The sequence below is a fragment of the Camelus bactrianus genome, chromosome 12 (assembly GCF_048773025.1).
Source record: "Camelus bactrianus isolate YW-2024 breed Bactrian camel chromosome 12, ASM4877302v1, whole genome shotgun sequence".
Lineage (NCBI taxonomy): Eukaryota > Metazoa > Chordata > Mammalia > Artiodactyla > Camelidae > Camelus > Camelus bactrianus.
In genome coordinates this window covers 57,150,850-57,167,291 of record NC_133550.1, presented here as the reverse complement: position 1 = coordinate 57,167,291, position 16,442 = coordinate 57,150,850, and the positions used below count along the sequence as shown (strand labels likewise).

General features: G+C 37.1%; 1 protein-coding gene across 50 annotated transcripts in view; it reads right to left on the bottom strand.

Annotated features, from left to right (window-relative positions):
• Window positions 1–16,442, bottom strand: part of LOC123615538 (uncharacterized) — a 206,233-nt gene that overhangs the window by 145,911 nt on the left and 43,880 nt on the right. For 14 of the 50 annotated variants that reach the window (XR_012510846.1, XR_012510849.1, XR_012510851.1 and 11 more), the window contains exons 3-4: window positions 11,055–11,110; window positions 8,157–8,244 (exon numbers count right to left, since the gene is read on the bottom strand). The exons of 8 other annotated variants lie outside the window; for them this stretch is intronic. Coding sequence is in view for 8 of the 42 variants with exons in the window: in XM_074375429.1 (XP_074231530.1) it covers window positions 8,157–8,244; window positions 11,055–11,110 (144 nt within the window). In the remaining 34 variants the exon portion in view is untranslated. Of the gene's footprint in view, window positions 1–1,855; window positions 5,425–7,205; window positions 8,245–11,054; window positions 11,111–16,442 lie in introns of those variants that run through there. 28 more of the 50 variants (XR_012510871.1, XR_012510869.1, XR_012510863.1 and 25 more) reach the window with 6 other exon arrangements.

Below are 16,442 nucleotides of genomic sequence, written 5' to 3'. Positions count from 1 at the left end.
AATTAATCAATTAATTTTTTAAAAAATGGCATCCTTCTATGATTAAAGAATTATTCAGCCTGGATCTGTTCAGTAGCAAAAAGGAATCAATGTAGCTAGAACAATGGAAAATCATAAAGACACAGAAACTAATCTTCATACCCTTCTAAGTCTTAGTGGGGAGGAAGCACTAACTAAGGCCAGAGTTACATGGTGCACTTGAACCACATATGATTCCTTCATTACTGTGGGCTCCATCATTCTCAAATCAAAATTGCCGTTATGATTACTAATGGTAGGTACTTGAAACACCAGGAACCAATATGCAGACAGCAGTCAGGATACTTGTGCTCAGGACACTAGATACCCATACTTGGTGACCAGCATGATACATAAACTAGGAATTTAGAGCATGTGCTAAAAGAAAGCAGAAGTTTGGAACAGTGAGAAAGGACTCTCAATCCATCTGTTCAGGTTTAGCAGTATCATATGCCCGTCATATGTTTAGAATAGTAAGAATCCTTTTTCTATCAGAAAAATAGAAATAATCTTTCAATTCTGCTGATAGGTGTACTTGAAGTAATTTGAAAAATGGATGAAAGCTTAACATAATGCATTCTGGCATCTTTCAAGAGACCTCTTGAAGATGCATTCAGTCAGCAACTTCAAGGTCAGAGCAAGATGACATAAAGCCCAAAAGAAAGCTCTTTGAAGTCTAGCTAATTTCTTTTTTGTTTTGTTTTGGTTTGATTTGGTTTTGACCTTGATTTTAAAATTTTTTCTGGTCACCTCCTCTTTAAGGGAAGGCCCCAACACACAAAAAGAAATCTACATTTTCTCGTTTCCAATGAGAAACTAAAGGTAAGAAATAAATCAAGAACGGAGATGAGCCCGCAAGACTAGTAATGCACTTCTTTTTCATCTTCCAAAATGTAAATGGAATACTGAATCTTGGTGATTTATTCTCAACAGCAAAGTGGCCCACACTTACAATGCCCATCTCCAGGCTGGAAGAGCTGTAGACCTAAGTTTGAGTTGTTTTTTGTTTTTTGGTTTTTTTGAGATACAGTTGGTTTACAATATTACATTAGTTTCAGGTTTCAACATAGTGATTCAAAATTTTTATAGATTTATACTCCATTTAAAGCTATTATAAAATATTGGCTATATTTCCTGTGTTGTACAATATATTCTTGAAGTTTATTTTATACATAATAGTTTGTAACTCATAATCCCCTGTCCCTACCTTGCCCCTTCCCCCTTCCATCTTACCAGTAAGTGATCACTAGTTTTTCCTCTATGAGTCTGTTTCTGTTTCGTTATATTCATTTGTTTATGTTTTTAGATTCCACATATAAGTGATAACATACAGTATTTGTCTTTCTATGTCTGACATTTCACTAAGCAGAGTATCTTCCAGGAAAGATTTCATTCTTTTTTATAACCTAGTATTCTATTGTGTGTGTGTGTGTGTGTGTGTGTGTGTGTGTGTGTGTGTGTGTGTGTGTGTATACCCCCTCTTCATCCATTCATCTCTTGATGAATACTTGGGTTGCTTCCATAACTTGGTCACTGTAAACAATGCTGATATGAGCTGATATGATCCCGGGGGTGGTGCATGTATCTTTTCATATTAGTGTTTCCATTTCTTTCGGGTACGTATGTAGTAGGAGGGGAACTGCTGGATTATATGGTAATTCTACTTTTAGTTTTTTGAGGAAACTCCACTGTTTTCCACAGTGGGTGAACAAATTTACATTCCCACAACACTGTACAACAGTGAAGGGTTCCCTTTTGGAAAAAAGGGGAAAGAAATATTTGGTATTTGTTGTCTTTTTGATGATAGGCATTCTGACAGATATAAGTTGACATCTCATTGTGGTTTTGATTTGCATTTCTCTAATGACTGGTGATATTAAGCATCATTTCAGGTGCCTATTGGCTATCTGTATGCCTTCTTTGGAAAAATATCTATACAAGTCTTCTGCCTATTTTTTAATCAAGTTTGGTTTTTTTTGTTTGTTTGTTTTTTTGTTTTGTTTTTGGTTTTTTTTTTTTTTTTTTTTTTTTTTTTTTTGATGTTGAGTTGTATGAACTGGTGGGCAGAGCTATGTCCTGGAGTCTCTGTTCAGAGGTCCCAGTGCTGGTATTGGACCACTGGTGGGTGGGGGTTCAGTTGATTGCCAGGTCCTGCCTCATGTGGAGGATGCTGGCCACTGGTTGACAGGGCTAGGTCATAAGGGATGGATAGTTGAGGGGCCCAAAGTGTCTCAGAGCTGGTGTTGACCTGGGTGGGCAGGGTTAAGACCTGGGTGGGCCCCAGAGCTGGTGCTGGCCTGCTGTTGTTGAGCTGGGTCTTGCTATGGCGGTTGGTAGGGCTGTGGTGGTCCTGGAGCTGGTGTCCACCTGCTGGTGGGCAGGGCTTTGTCCAGGGGTGGTTGTGGGTTCAGAGGGTCTTAAGGCAGCCTGCCTGCTGGAGGGTGGGGCTGTGTCCCCATCAAGCTAATTTCTTAGCCTGAAGTGTCCCAGTACTGGTGCCCATGTGCTGGTGGGCAGGGGCAGGGTAGGCTGTGAAGCTAATAAACTACAGGGAGAATTCCAAAACGGTGCTCACTAGCACCAGTGTCTACATGATAAAACGAGCTTCCAAAAATGGGTGCCACCATTGTCTGTGTCTTCCGGGTGAGATCCAGTTGCCTGTCTAGGAAACTCTCCAAGATCAACAGTCTCCTTTCAGATGTCCTGAGTCCTGGAGTGTATGAGATTTTTTATGTGTCCTTTAAAAGTGCAGTCTCTATTTCCCTCTGGTCTCCTCTGGTCTCCCAAAAGTAAGGGCTGCTGGCCTTCAAAGCTAAATGTTCCAGGGGCTCATCTTCTGGGTGCAGACCCCTGGGCTGGAAAGCCTGATGTGGAGCTCAGACCACCTTGCTCCTTGGGGAGAACATTTGCAATTGTAGTTATTCTTCTATTTGAGGGTTGCCCACCAGAGGGTATGGGTCTTATCTATATTACAACTCTGCCCTTCCTACCCAACTCACTGTGGTTCCTTCTTTATATCTTTAGATATAGAAGATCTTTTCTGGTAGATTCTGGTCTTTCTCATCAATAGTTGCTCTGTAAATAGTTGTAATTTTGGTGTGCTCATGAGAGGAGGTTAGCTCCGGGTCTTTCTACTCTGCCATTTTGAAGCAACCTCTGGAGTCTAGCTAGTTTCTTAATGATCTATCCCTGCATAAAAAGCTTAGTGGCTTAAAATGAGAATCATTTCATTTGCTTATAATTCTATGGGTCAGAAATTTGAGGTGAATTCAGTTGGGTAGTTCCTCTATTGATCTCACTCATTCTGTTAATGGTCACTCATTGTGGAAGTTATCATCTGCAGGCCATTAAGATTGCATGGTCCAAGCTAGTCTAGTCAAAAGTCTGGTGGTTGGTGATGATTTTGGCTGGGCCTCTGTCTCCATGTGGTTTCTCGTTCTCAAGGAGACTGGCTGAGATTTTTTTTTTCACATGCTAATGTCAGCATTCCAAGAGGACAAGAATAGAAGCTTCAAAGGCCTCTTGAAGCCTGCACTCACAAGTCCCACAGTGTTACTTCCGCTGCATTCTACTGGAAAAGCAAGTCACAGGGCAAGCCCACATTCAAGGAAGTGGGGAAGGAATTTCGATAAGCAGCAAACTCACAGTTGCAAAGAAAGACTTGTACCCAGATGGAAGGAATCATTGCAGATGTCCTTGTAAACAATTGCCTCAGCGAGGGAAATGCCTTTCTCCTTTAGGAGCTGAGACAGAAGCTGAGAAGGCCACAAGAGACCTCCAGACAGGAAGCCACCAAATATAGTGGGATCTTAGAAGCAGACTGGACCACCGAGCGCTTGAATACTAAGAGTCAGAGGAAACACGAAGACAAACTGAAACTCTTTTTATTCACCAAAATACTGCCAGTCTTGAAACAGTCTATGACATCTGTACTTAACAATCATATTATTTCCCAAATACTTACTAATATGTTATTTTTTTTCAGCCAGATCTTAAGATGGCTAACTTCTTCATATTATTTGAGAATAAGTTCAAATTTTGAACTTCCTCAGGCAACCACCCTAATTAAAGTTAATCTCTCCCATTTCACATCGCATTTCCTTCATAGCAATATCAGTACCTGAAATTATTTTTATATTTGCCTACTTGTTTATGATCTAGCTCCCTCACTAGAAAGTAAGCTCTGCAATTTGAGATTCTATTCATTTGTTTAGCATAGTACTATCAGGGAGTGGTGATGAGTGCTTGAAAAGGCAGCAAGGTGAGGACAAGATTTTAATAATTATTTCTCCAGTAATAACCCAGATTTGGCCCAAGCCTTAATCTCTGCTATAAAGCACTATTTAAGCATCCCTGGGCTCAGAGATTAGCAAGCTTTTCCTGTACAAGCATGCCTCCTTCCCATTTATGTTATGGATGCTAGTCTTTGAAATGCATCTAATTAACTCCAATTTCTTTCATTTGTAAACCTGAGAAAACACTCATCTGGCTTATAACGTAAATTAAATAAGGTTCCATCTGTAAAATGCATAGTACAGTACCTGTATAAGGTAGACACTCAATAAATTGTAGTTACTGTTATTATTATTATTATTACCCACAATTCAGTCGTGACTAACTCAACTTGCACATATCTCAAGCCCAATCAACAGTCCATTCATTTTTTGTTTTGAATTACCAATTGCAGTCTTCTACTTCTGAAGGATTCTCTGACTCCTCAGAAGGTCCTCAAAAAAGTCTGATCATTGAGGTTTGTAATTTGCGATGTCCAAAACAGAAATGCAAGACTCCTGGCATTCACAGAGTCAAAATAACACATACAGTGTCAGCTAAGATGTTCTTGCACGTGTGGCCATTGGCCTTTTTGCCTGCTGAGAGGTCTCTCCAGGTTTCTTTATCTCCTGATGTTTCAGCCACCCCATCCCCCTCTTCACAAAACCCAGGGGTTCTTCCACCAAAGCTTAGTTGCCCATCCAGGTGGTGGTGGTCTCTAGTCCTTACAACTCCGTATTACAGCGGTGGGTAACTGCTCTTAGTAATAACTTTTAAAGACTACTCATGCCTCAGATGTTTTATCATCTGACTTTTACTAACGTTATGTAATGATTTTTAGTCACTTTTGTAATCACAGCATGAAATCTTCATTAAGCTAAAATTGTGTTAATGTAACAGCTGAGCCATCCTGAATCTGAAAAGTCTGCTGTATTTATTCTAGGAGGGTGTTTTCCTCGGAAATAAGAACATTGGTTTGCTCAAACAATGGGTTCCTTCTCATCTTTCTGTTAAAACGCTTCCTGTTTATTCTTGTTGGTATGTTAGATGCCATCTCATTTGGGAGGACAGCTTGTAATTACACCCTTGTCACCTTCTTCCTCATTGACTGGTCCCCTCTGGATCCTTAGGGCACTGTGAAGGAAAAGCCGGGCTGGGCTAACAAGATAACTCACAAGTCTAAGAATGTGAAAGAAAAGCTGGGCTGGGCTAACAAGATAACTCACAAATCTAAGTATTAGAATACTGATCTGAGTTCTGCTGGACTAACTGGAAAATCTAAGTTAATTAGTGTTGGTTTGCTGTTCATGTTTGTTTTTTTTTTTTTTTGCTAGCCAGCTGGATTTTCAAAGAGATATATCTGGCTTTGAAATGTTGGTTTGCTGCCTTCCTGCCTCCACTTTTGTGATGATAATGCTGCTAAAGCTGTTCCATGCCTATTGGCCAAACACCCCAAGCTTGTACTTTACCCTATAAAACCTCATGCGCACGTCTTGGAGGTGCTCAGAGCTTCGGAGCAAAAGCCCCTCTGAGCCCGCCGGCATAATACATCTGAGTACTCCAACCCTCCGAGTGGTGCTTGTTTCTTGGCTGGCCTGTCGTTTCCATAACAGCACCATCTTGGATCCACTGGGCCATTTCACTGCTTTCATGTCTTATAAGAAAGATTTTGCTTTACATTTCCCAACTGTTCTCAAACAGCCCCTTTTTCTTCTTTATTCATCCCTACGAGGGGGCAGTTAATAAACCACCAGGTTCAGTTATGTCATTTAGCTGACATAAACAGCTAGTGCCTGGTTTAATGACATAAGCCCAACCTTCTTGATTCCCCACACAGGGCTCAAAAAACTTCCCCCAGGGAAAGAGAGGATCTTGTTGGCTGTATCAGAGGAAAGCTCAAGTAACCTAAGAAAAATGGGGCATAGCTGTTACTAAAGTCATGATCAAGAGAAAAAAGGCTTGGTAAAGATTAGTAAATCTGACACAGGGATTTTTAGAAAAATGTAATGATGGTACCATGATGGTCAGTTACAGAGACCCCTCTAGATGATATCACAGTTTAAATTAAAATACTGAAGAAACTCTGTGAGTTGGGTGCCTTAATAAAAAATATGGTCTGCTTTGAAAACTTGAGATGTTTTACGGGCTATGACAATTATACAAAAGGGAATACAATGAAGTTGGCTAGAGACTTATGTGAGGGATGCAAAAAAGATTTCTAAAGAAGGACTGTTTGTTCTGTGGAGTGTTTTACTGGCCTTGGATAGACCAAGATATATCTCAAGCTGGCAGTAGGGGACACAGAGAGCTAAACTACTCCATCACTACAGCATTGGAGAAATTGAACTTTTGTTTCTTAGAGAAGAGGACAAGAAAAGTTAGAAGAGTAAGAAAAACAGAGGAGGCTAACATCAAGCTGAGTTGTTTTCTGTGATATTATGAGAATCCCCACATGTTACCACCTTCAGCAAAGTCATGTCTACATATAAATGTCTCTGTGAATGTTTTTAATGGCCATTAGGGAAAAATATCAAAATCTACAACTGGGTTAACATGAAATAGGTAACATAAAGGGGATAATGTATGATCTGTGAACTAGACTAAGTAACCGGAAGCAGGAACTCAGAGCCAGAAATTATTATGAAATCTCAAGGCCTCAGGGAACAGACATAAATCTTGAGGAAAACTTTGGGCATCTATAATCCACAGGATGCTGATGGATTAAGTCAATATCATCCATGTCTTAGGTGGCCCCAGAGAACCAAGATGACATCCAAGTTATACAAGTTATGTTTGACAATTTTATTAAAGAAAAAAAATACTATATTGCTTGTGATCTGAAATACCACTCTAAAATTGAATTCTGAAAATAATATCCATAGACATAAGAAAATGTCAATATAGCATTAGCTTACCTTCTTTATCTTTTTGTCTCTTAAGTTAAATAATAGTTGGAAACCATTTAAAGAAAGTATGCCCAAGAAAACTTCAAAATACTAAGCACCTGGCAGGAAAGGTACAGCTCAGTGGTAGAGTGCCTCCTTAGCATGCAAGAGGTCCTGGGTTCAATCCCCAGTACCTCCACTGAAAAGAAATAAAATTAAATTAAACAAATAAAAAGTAAAAAAAAATTAAGCATTTAGGCACATTTATGAATAATTTTGTCAGTTACTTCTGAAACTTCAAAATGCCCTGGCAATCCTTTTTTCTTGTCCTTGATAAGTGTATATTCCACTCCTGACAGCTGTTCCAAATCTTCTCTGCTATCTTCAAGCCCCTTTCTTGGCTCCTCACTTTTTGCAGATGACTTAGCTTTCAGATTAATAAAGAAACTTGAAACCATCACATACTATTTTCCTAAATTTCTTTCCCACCCCTGAAAATATACCTGCATCTACAGATCAAATTGGATCTCAGAGGAACCCTCTCATGTCTTCCAGACCCTGCTACCTTCTCTCTTTCCACTACATTCAAACTTTTCTTCTCAACTAGTAACATGTTCTCAGACTATAATCAATTCCTCTCATACTAAAAAATAAACTCCCTTAACTCACATTCCTTCAAATACCACTCACTACCTACTTCCCCTTCTCATACAAACTTGTTATAAGCATTGGCTTTATTTTCAGTCTTTACTTTCTCAAAGCACACTTATACTCAATCCAACAATTACTCCTTTAGCAACTACTGTGTATCAGGCATTGTGCTATATGCAACCATTACAAAGTTGCTCTGTCTCTGACATTCCACTAAAATTGTACTAGGGGAGTACCATGGACTCCCTAATTGTCAAATCCAGAGGGGTATGTTTTGATCCCATGTTTCTTGACCTCTCTGCAGCATTTGATAACTTTGTTCACTCTCACCTTCTTGAATTCTTGTAATCTGTGACAATTTCTCCTCCTCTTTTATTTCTTTGACAATTTCTTCTTTATATATTCTCAGTGGAAAAGGCTGCAGAGAAGGGTAGAATGAGGATTACCATGGTGTAATTTTCCCTTGGCAAAAAGTGGTAGGTCTCCAATCTATGTATAATCTATTAGGGACACAAGCTTGCACTCAGAAACAAAACTCTTTATTCCAAGCTTTTTGAGAGCAGGGTCTTCGATGTCTTCACTACATTATCCTCAGCCCTTAGAAGAGTTTCCAGCACAGAATGGGCAGTCAGTAAATATTTGTATAACAGCTTCATTGAGAAATAATTTACATACTACAAAATGCACCCTTTGAAAGTATACAATTCATTTTTAGTATTCACAGAGTTGTGAAACCATCACCAGTATATAATTTTATAACCTTTTTATCACCTCAAGAAGAAATCCTCCACCCATTAGCACTTTCCATCCTTCTTCCTACCCCAAGTCCCTGGAAACCACTAATTTAAAATCTCTATAGATTTGCCTATTCTAAACATCTTATATAAATGGAATAATATAATGTGTGGCATTTTCTTGTCTGGTTTCTTTTTCTATGGTTGAATAATATTCCACTGTATGAGTATTTCACATTTTGTTTATCCATTCATCAGGTGATGGACATTAGGACCTTTTGGCTCTTATGAAAATGCTGCTGTAAACAGTCATGCATAAGGTTTAGTATGGACACGTGTTCTCCATTCTTATGGGTATATGTCATGGAGATGAATTTCTAGATCATATAGTAACTCTATGTTTAACATTCTGAGGAACTGCCAAACTGTTTTTGCAAAGTGGCTAAACCATTTTACAATACCACCAACAATTAATGAGGGTTCCAATTTTTCCACATCCTCGCTAACACTTGTTAATGTCTGTCTTTTTTATGTTAGCCATCCTAGTAGGTGTGAAATCGTAATTGTGGTTTTAATTTGCATTTCTCTAACAGTTAATGATGTTGAGCATCTTCTCATATGCTTATTAGCCACCTATACAGTTCATAAATATTTTATGAATGAATGTGTAGAATCATAGGCATTGACCTCAAGGATTCCATTCACAGTTATTCAGACAGTTACCGTCTTAGTAATAAATGATCAGCAGGGGTAGAGAGTATGTTATGGACCAAATAATTGCATACCCAACCTCCTTACTTAGTCAATGTACTGATGTCTATACTTGGTTTGCTTTGTTCAGTATTGACATCTGATTTTGAAATTATCAAAGATAATCAGTGCTTCTCATTCTGATTCCAAATTCTTCCAAGCAAATAGAAAGAAAAAGTCAAGGAGTTATTTTTTAAAAATCAGTTGTCAGAGAGGATGACTATGTATATAGCAGGTTCTTGTTGTTTATCTATATTATGTACAGTAATGTATATCTATTTTAAAAAAAAGAGTTTAAATATCTTTTAATCTACAGGCTTTCTCTCCACCATTTCTCTTTCCTTAAATACATTTGTTGAAGAATGTAGGGCCATTTGATCTATAGAGTACTGGATTTTTCTGATTACACATTCACAGTACCGTTAAAATGCTTCTCTTTCCTATTTCCTACAAAGTGGCATCTGAATCCAGAGACCCAATCAAATTTGCCAGGAAGCACATAATGTCTGGTTCTCTCAGTTTTTTTTTTTTTTTTATATTAGCAGCCATTGATTTTCAGTGCTTAGATCCATTAATTCATTGAAGATTGCAAAAATGCTAATATTTTAATTTTACCATTTCATTTTCATTTATTAGCTGAAATGATTTTACATTACTTGACGACCCTATGGTACAGTTCATATAGGAAAGGCAGGTTAAATATATAATTCTTTCTTTTTATTTCCCTAGTTTTCAAGATAATAAATTGGTTACCTGTTATCCCTTAAAGGTAACTAATTGTTTTTCTTCCCCCAATGTCCTTATGATAATTTATTATTATGTATTTAAACTTATCTAATGGACTTCGATCCATTGCAATTCTTATCCTCATTGAAGCTCAGATTATCTCATATTTGGTCAGTGGGAGCTTATTCAAGTTGCTTCCCACATTCTATTGACATGACTATTTTTTTTTCTGGAAAGAAGATATTTTATTTTCAGTTGTAAGTTGTATATTTTATGCTTTAGTGTATATTTTTATTTTGAGTTACTCTTTGGGGGAGAAGCATCATATTTTCTGTGATTAGATGCTACTGGTCATAATTCAGTCAGAACCACAGCATAATAAAAAGACAGAGTTGGGAAAACCTGCACAGTTCATTGAGTCCATACTCCTCTACTCAACCCCACTCCTGGGGTTATGTAGACTGATTAATCCAGGCCAATTCAGGGGCTCCTATCGATTTGTGTGTGTGGTCTTTTCTTAGGATTAGATTCCAGTTATGCATTTTTTGAAGAAACACCACATAAGTGGTATAAATGTGGAGAACTATGTTTAGTGTATTTTCAGAAATTGTAACAGAGATTGAAATATGTGAGCAATGGGAAAAAAGCAACTCAAACCAGGAAGATTTGAAAACTAACCATATTAAGCTTCTAAAAATGGAAATGTAATAAATTCAAAACTCAACAGAAGATTCAAAAGCAGGTTAGATGTAGCTGATCAAAGTGAGTAAATTATAAAGCTGAAAAAATATTCAGATTGCAGCTCAAAGAGACGAATAGGTGTAAAACACTAAATGTGAGTTTTGGAGATAGAATGAGAAAAGTTAATTAGAATTCCTAGAAAAGGCAGTTCAAATAAGGAAAGGTGATACATGAAGAAATAATGGCTAAGAATTTTCTAAAATTGATGAAAGACATCAATAATCACATTCAGGAAGCCAATAAATGCCAAACAGTATAAATAAAAAGAAATTCATACCTGTACACATAGAGTAAAGCTGCAGAACAACGAAGACAGGAAAATCTTAAAAGCAACTAGAAAGAAAAGATAGATTACCCACAAGGGAGACATAATTAAATGGGCAGCTAATTTCTTAATAATAATAATGGGAGCCAGACGATAGTGGAATATTATATAATAGGAATGATCTTCTGAGAATGAAAATGAGATGTACTATCAAAACAGACAAACAAACAAAAAACCGAGGGGATTTACCACTAAAAGATTCTCATTGAGGGAACAACTCAAGAATATACTTTAGGAAGAAAGTAAGTGATTCCAGTAGGATGTCCTGAAATGCATTTCTCAAGAAGGAAAGTTGAAACTTTACCGAAGCAGGACACCAGTGATCCTCAGGGCCATGTCTAAAGTAGACTTTGTTGATTTCTTCCAAACATGGTTTTAGATTTACATATATTTGATTTTGCCAACAGGTTAAAAAGCTCTGTCAGTAAGATCTTGGATGCTTTCCAGCCAATATACTTTAAAAGAAAAGAAAAGAAAAACTCAACGGTTTTCTTAAACATTACTAGCTGGGGTGAATTTTATATCTCTGTAGTCCAAGGGACTTGCTTTTGGCTAACAAATACATTTCTGGAACAGTTTGCTCTATGTGAATCAGGGAGCAGAAACAAGAAGCAGTCAGATCAGCAGGAAGAACAAATGCTGCAAATGTAAGAAAACACAGGCAGATGGTTGAATGTGTGTTAGATCACACTGAACCACTGTGAAGGCAAGTAAGGACATTAATTGTTCAGAGTGTGCACATAGTGCATGGGGGAAGATTACTGATTATCTGCATATGGACTTTCTGATCCTCTATAGAGAAGGATCATGGATACACATGCATGATGCTGTCCTGGAAGTTTTGGCATTACTCCCCAAAGCCCAACTTAGTTTTTTCACATTTCCAGAGAAAAAGTCTTCACTAGATTATTTATCATTATGGTAGTTTTGTTTGATGGCTTTTCCAATGGTCCAAAGCTGAGAGATATTAGAAAACTTTGGATATATCTGCTTGCTAGAAAGTCAGGTTATAAGTCCTCATTACTTCAGTTTTGCCAGATGTCCTTCAATTATTGTCATCAAAATGTGAGAATTTTGCCTGTGAAAGGCAAAACTGAAGAAGGAAATAGCTTCTCTCACCATACCCTAAATGAAAAATTAACTTTATTTCTTTCATAATCTTTCTTCCTCATGAATATTTGACCTTCAGAGACAAAATTACTGTTCATGGCTACATTTATCTCAACTGTGTATTAAGAACGCAGTATTATCTAATTTACACTATAGTATTTCTAACTGGCAACCCTTTCAGGGTTTCATTTTTTTAAATAATTCTTTTTAACCAGAATGAAACACTTATTGGTAGGCTGTTTAGCAATTTAGCAAATTTCTGAACATCGACTACATCAAGGTGGCATGCCAACTCATTAGGGAAAGGACACATTTTGGGGACAGCTGGCTAGCTATTTGGAGGAAAAGTGAAGTTAGATCCCTACCTCAGACCATAGACACATACAATAAAAGATTCAAGATTAATTATCATAAAGCTAAAAATAAAAATCATTAAAAATCAGAATAAAATACAGTAGAATTCTTTATTATTCTTCACATGAAGCTTTTCTTAGCATGAAACGAAACTGAATAAAACTTTTTTAAATATGGAAAATTTGACTATATAAAAATTTAAATGTCTATACCGTGAAAGACACCACACACAAGGTTAAGATGATAAATGAAAAATGGAGAAAATATTTGCAACACATATAATAGACAAATGAAGCCAGTACAGGTGGTGTTTAAGAGCACAAGCTCAGGAATAAGATTTCATAGGTTCAAACACTAGCTACACCACATTCTGGTCTTCTGACCTTAGGTAAATTACTTAACCCTTTGGGGACTCAAAATTTCATCTGTAAAATGGAGATAATAATAAAATCTACTTTCTTGGGTTAGCTCGAGAGTATATAAAGAGTTAATTAAATCAGCAAGAAAAAGGCAACTAATCCACTAGATGCTCAACATCATTTAAAACCTATCCTTTTCATCTTATTTTCAGCGACTTGCTGACACAATTTTGATACATCAAATTGTCACAGTCCATATTCTCTTTAAATTGGCTTTATATTTCTCTGCTCCATACTTTGCTGTCACTGTTACCTCAGTCTAAACATGCTCCATCCACTCTTTGCACGCAAAAATATTACCCATATTTTAAATCCTAACTCAAATTCTGCCTTCTCTATAGAGCGTTTCTGATTAGATAATGGTACGTTCTCTCTTTCTCTTTGAATTTCTAAGGTGCTTATAATACTAGTCTCTACATATAATCAAACTTTGTTTTCTCCTTTCAGTGTAATATATGTACAAATATTATCTCCTATAGAAATTTGTGAATCTTCACAGGCTAGAATCACATACTCTATATTTGAATTCTCACAGTGCATTGTAAGCATTCACTGTATAAATGTTTAATTTTTGTTTGTTTCCCATAACTTGATCTACTACAAAGCAATCAGTGAGAAGATATACGAAATTCTCACGCCCATGATTTGGCCACCCCACCCATCCCACCCACTCACACACATAGAGAAACAAACATGTTCTGAACAGCACATAGCTCCTTTCTTTATTTACATTTAATTATAAATACAGGAGACATGATCTGAGCTATGTTGTTTAATGCTACAGTGTGGAGCATACACTTTGAAGGTAGACACTGTAGGTTCATCTGTGAACTGGATGTAGTGTGAAAGTAAGTAATCAAAAATGATGCCATGTCCTAGAATGTCAGCTGTATAGCAGACCTCAGAGAATAACCAGTCCAGACCAGAGCAGAAGGATGGAGGGCTGAGGGGCAGAGGTTTCCAAATGGGTTGAACAGAGTATCTCAGAGTTGGATATTTAAAAATTATATTAGTAGGTATATAACAGATACAGTGGAGTGTGTAAAAAAATAAGAATAGACACATAGAAGACAAACCAATAAACAAACCAGGTGATTACTGATCTCAGGAAAAACAGTAAGTACGTAAGAAAAGATACAGACTTAGCTTTGCAGGAAACAATATTTTTATGGTATTAATAATGTAAACACAGACTGACTGATGTAGCAAAAAATTGTGATATAACTCTACTGGAAGGATAAGGGTAGAGGAAATGTACATAAAGAACTAAATAAATCTTTATCACAACAGCAAGTCAATAGATGAAGTAGAAAATTGCAGATCAAGAAATAGGATTACAACATATTATTCACACATTAAGAATACAGAGAAAATTGCTAAAAACAGCCTAAAATGGTAGCCTTTAGGGTAGGGATTCTTAAATCCCTACTTTTGACATGAATAAAGATCCTAGTTTACTGGACCCCATCTTCAGAGATGCTAATTCAATGGTTGGGGTGGACCCCATGAATATGCATGTCTGACAGTCTCACTGGTGATGCCAATACTGTTGACCCTGGGTCCAAACTTTGAGAACAACTGCTAAAGGAAGTAGAAGTAGGGAGTTAGAAAGAGTTAGGTAAAGGACACCAGTTTTTCACTATAATTAATTTAGCAAAGTGATTCTCAAACTTGGCTGCTCATTGGAATCACTTAGGGAGCTTTGAAAACTAGCGATGCCAGGATCCCACCCCGGGATATTATGATGTAATTGATCTGGGGTGCAGTCTAGTGTTGGTAGTTTAAATAGCAATCCAGGTGATTTTAATCTGTTTAAAATGAGGACTACTTTTTAAGTGTAATTTAATTTTTAACTATATATATATATAAATTTTAATTTTTAATATAAAAGTAATTGTGTTCACAGGAGTGGGAAGAATGTAAAAGTAAGAGTCAGAAGATGTGGGATCATGTCTGGTATGGTTTTCTGCCGTGAGCCAGCTCTGTGTCCTTGGGAAAGTCACCTAATTTATATGGGCTTTAGCTTCCTCATATGTAAAATAAGGATGCTGGCCAAGTCATCCTCAATTGTTCTTTCCAACTTCACATTTTGGAGGATAGTAGCTATAATGCCCTATGTTATAAAAATCTGAAATTTTAAAAAGTTTGCAGTAACAAACAGTTCTCCATATAATGCTGAGAGTGATTATTAGCATTATTTATTTAGTGATTATCATCATAAATATTTTCATTATTTCTTTTTAATTAATATTATTTTTCATACATACGTATCCCCCATTACCTATTTATTGTACTCAGTACAATCATTGGCTCATCCTGGGAAATAAAGATCAAACCAGTGGAGATGAATTTATACCTGATGGAAGAGCAGGGCATGATTTCATTTCTCCGAAACATCATTTGCTAAATTGCATCAGAGAAAACGATAAAATAGCCCCTCTCTTGGGTTACTGTGAGTGGTTTTCCCAAAGTGATGATGAGCAGATCCTGATCCTTCCGCTGGCCCCATACCTCTTTCTACCAGCAGCACCTACTTGTAAGATGTCTGCTCCCGGTTAATTTTAAGGAAGCAGTGCATGGTCATAAATTCAGGCAAAACAAAGCAATTGATTAGAGTGGCGGCTAAGCTCCTAGTGACTCCTCATTACTGAAAAGTCTTACCCTGATTACCCCAGAGGCTTAGGATAACTGCTGTCAATACTCCATCATGAATACTAACAAAGGGAGATTTGGGGAATGAGGATTGATATAGACAATCCAGGGAATTTTATATTAACTTTAGAATGCACTATATATGGAGAACTTCCAATATGCCTTCATAATTACACTTTATTTAGAATAATTTAAAATCAGCTTTCATTTCTTGAGTCAGTAGAGAGAACTGCTATTATGCAGATAGAGAAGGAAACCTGGTCTGAAACAAAAAACCCATTTTCCATAGTTACAGATGGACTATGAAGATTAAGTTGTTTATAAAACTAAATATATTTGCGTGCACATGTGTCTGCCTATGATGTGACCTCCTGCCTCTGAAGGAACTTTTTTGCCCATATGGAAATCAGAAGCGATAGGATTCTGGTGCTGAAACAAAAGGTGAATTCTAAAATGAGAGGAGGTCAGAGCCATGTGTCATGATTTTGCAGGTAGTCAAAAATGAACTGAGAAGTCACCATCTGGTAGGAGGCATCTTAGGGAAGCAGCCACCTTCTGTTGGGCATAAATAGAATGAAAGCCTGTTGAGTTATTTATTCTTAGATGGTTGTGATCATGTTTTTGCTCCTCCACTGAAATGTGCCCATCTTGCTATCTCACACTTTCAAATGGATATTCTTAGCTAACTCTGAGCTAATTTAATCAATCAATTTTTGCTAATTGCAGTTTAGAAGACAGTCTTCTCTCTTAACCTCTGAGTCTGCCTTACCTTTCCAGGTAAAATATGAATGTGTTATCAGAAGCT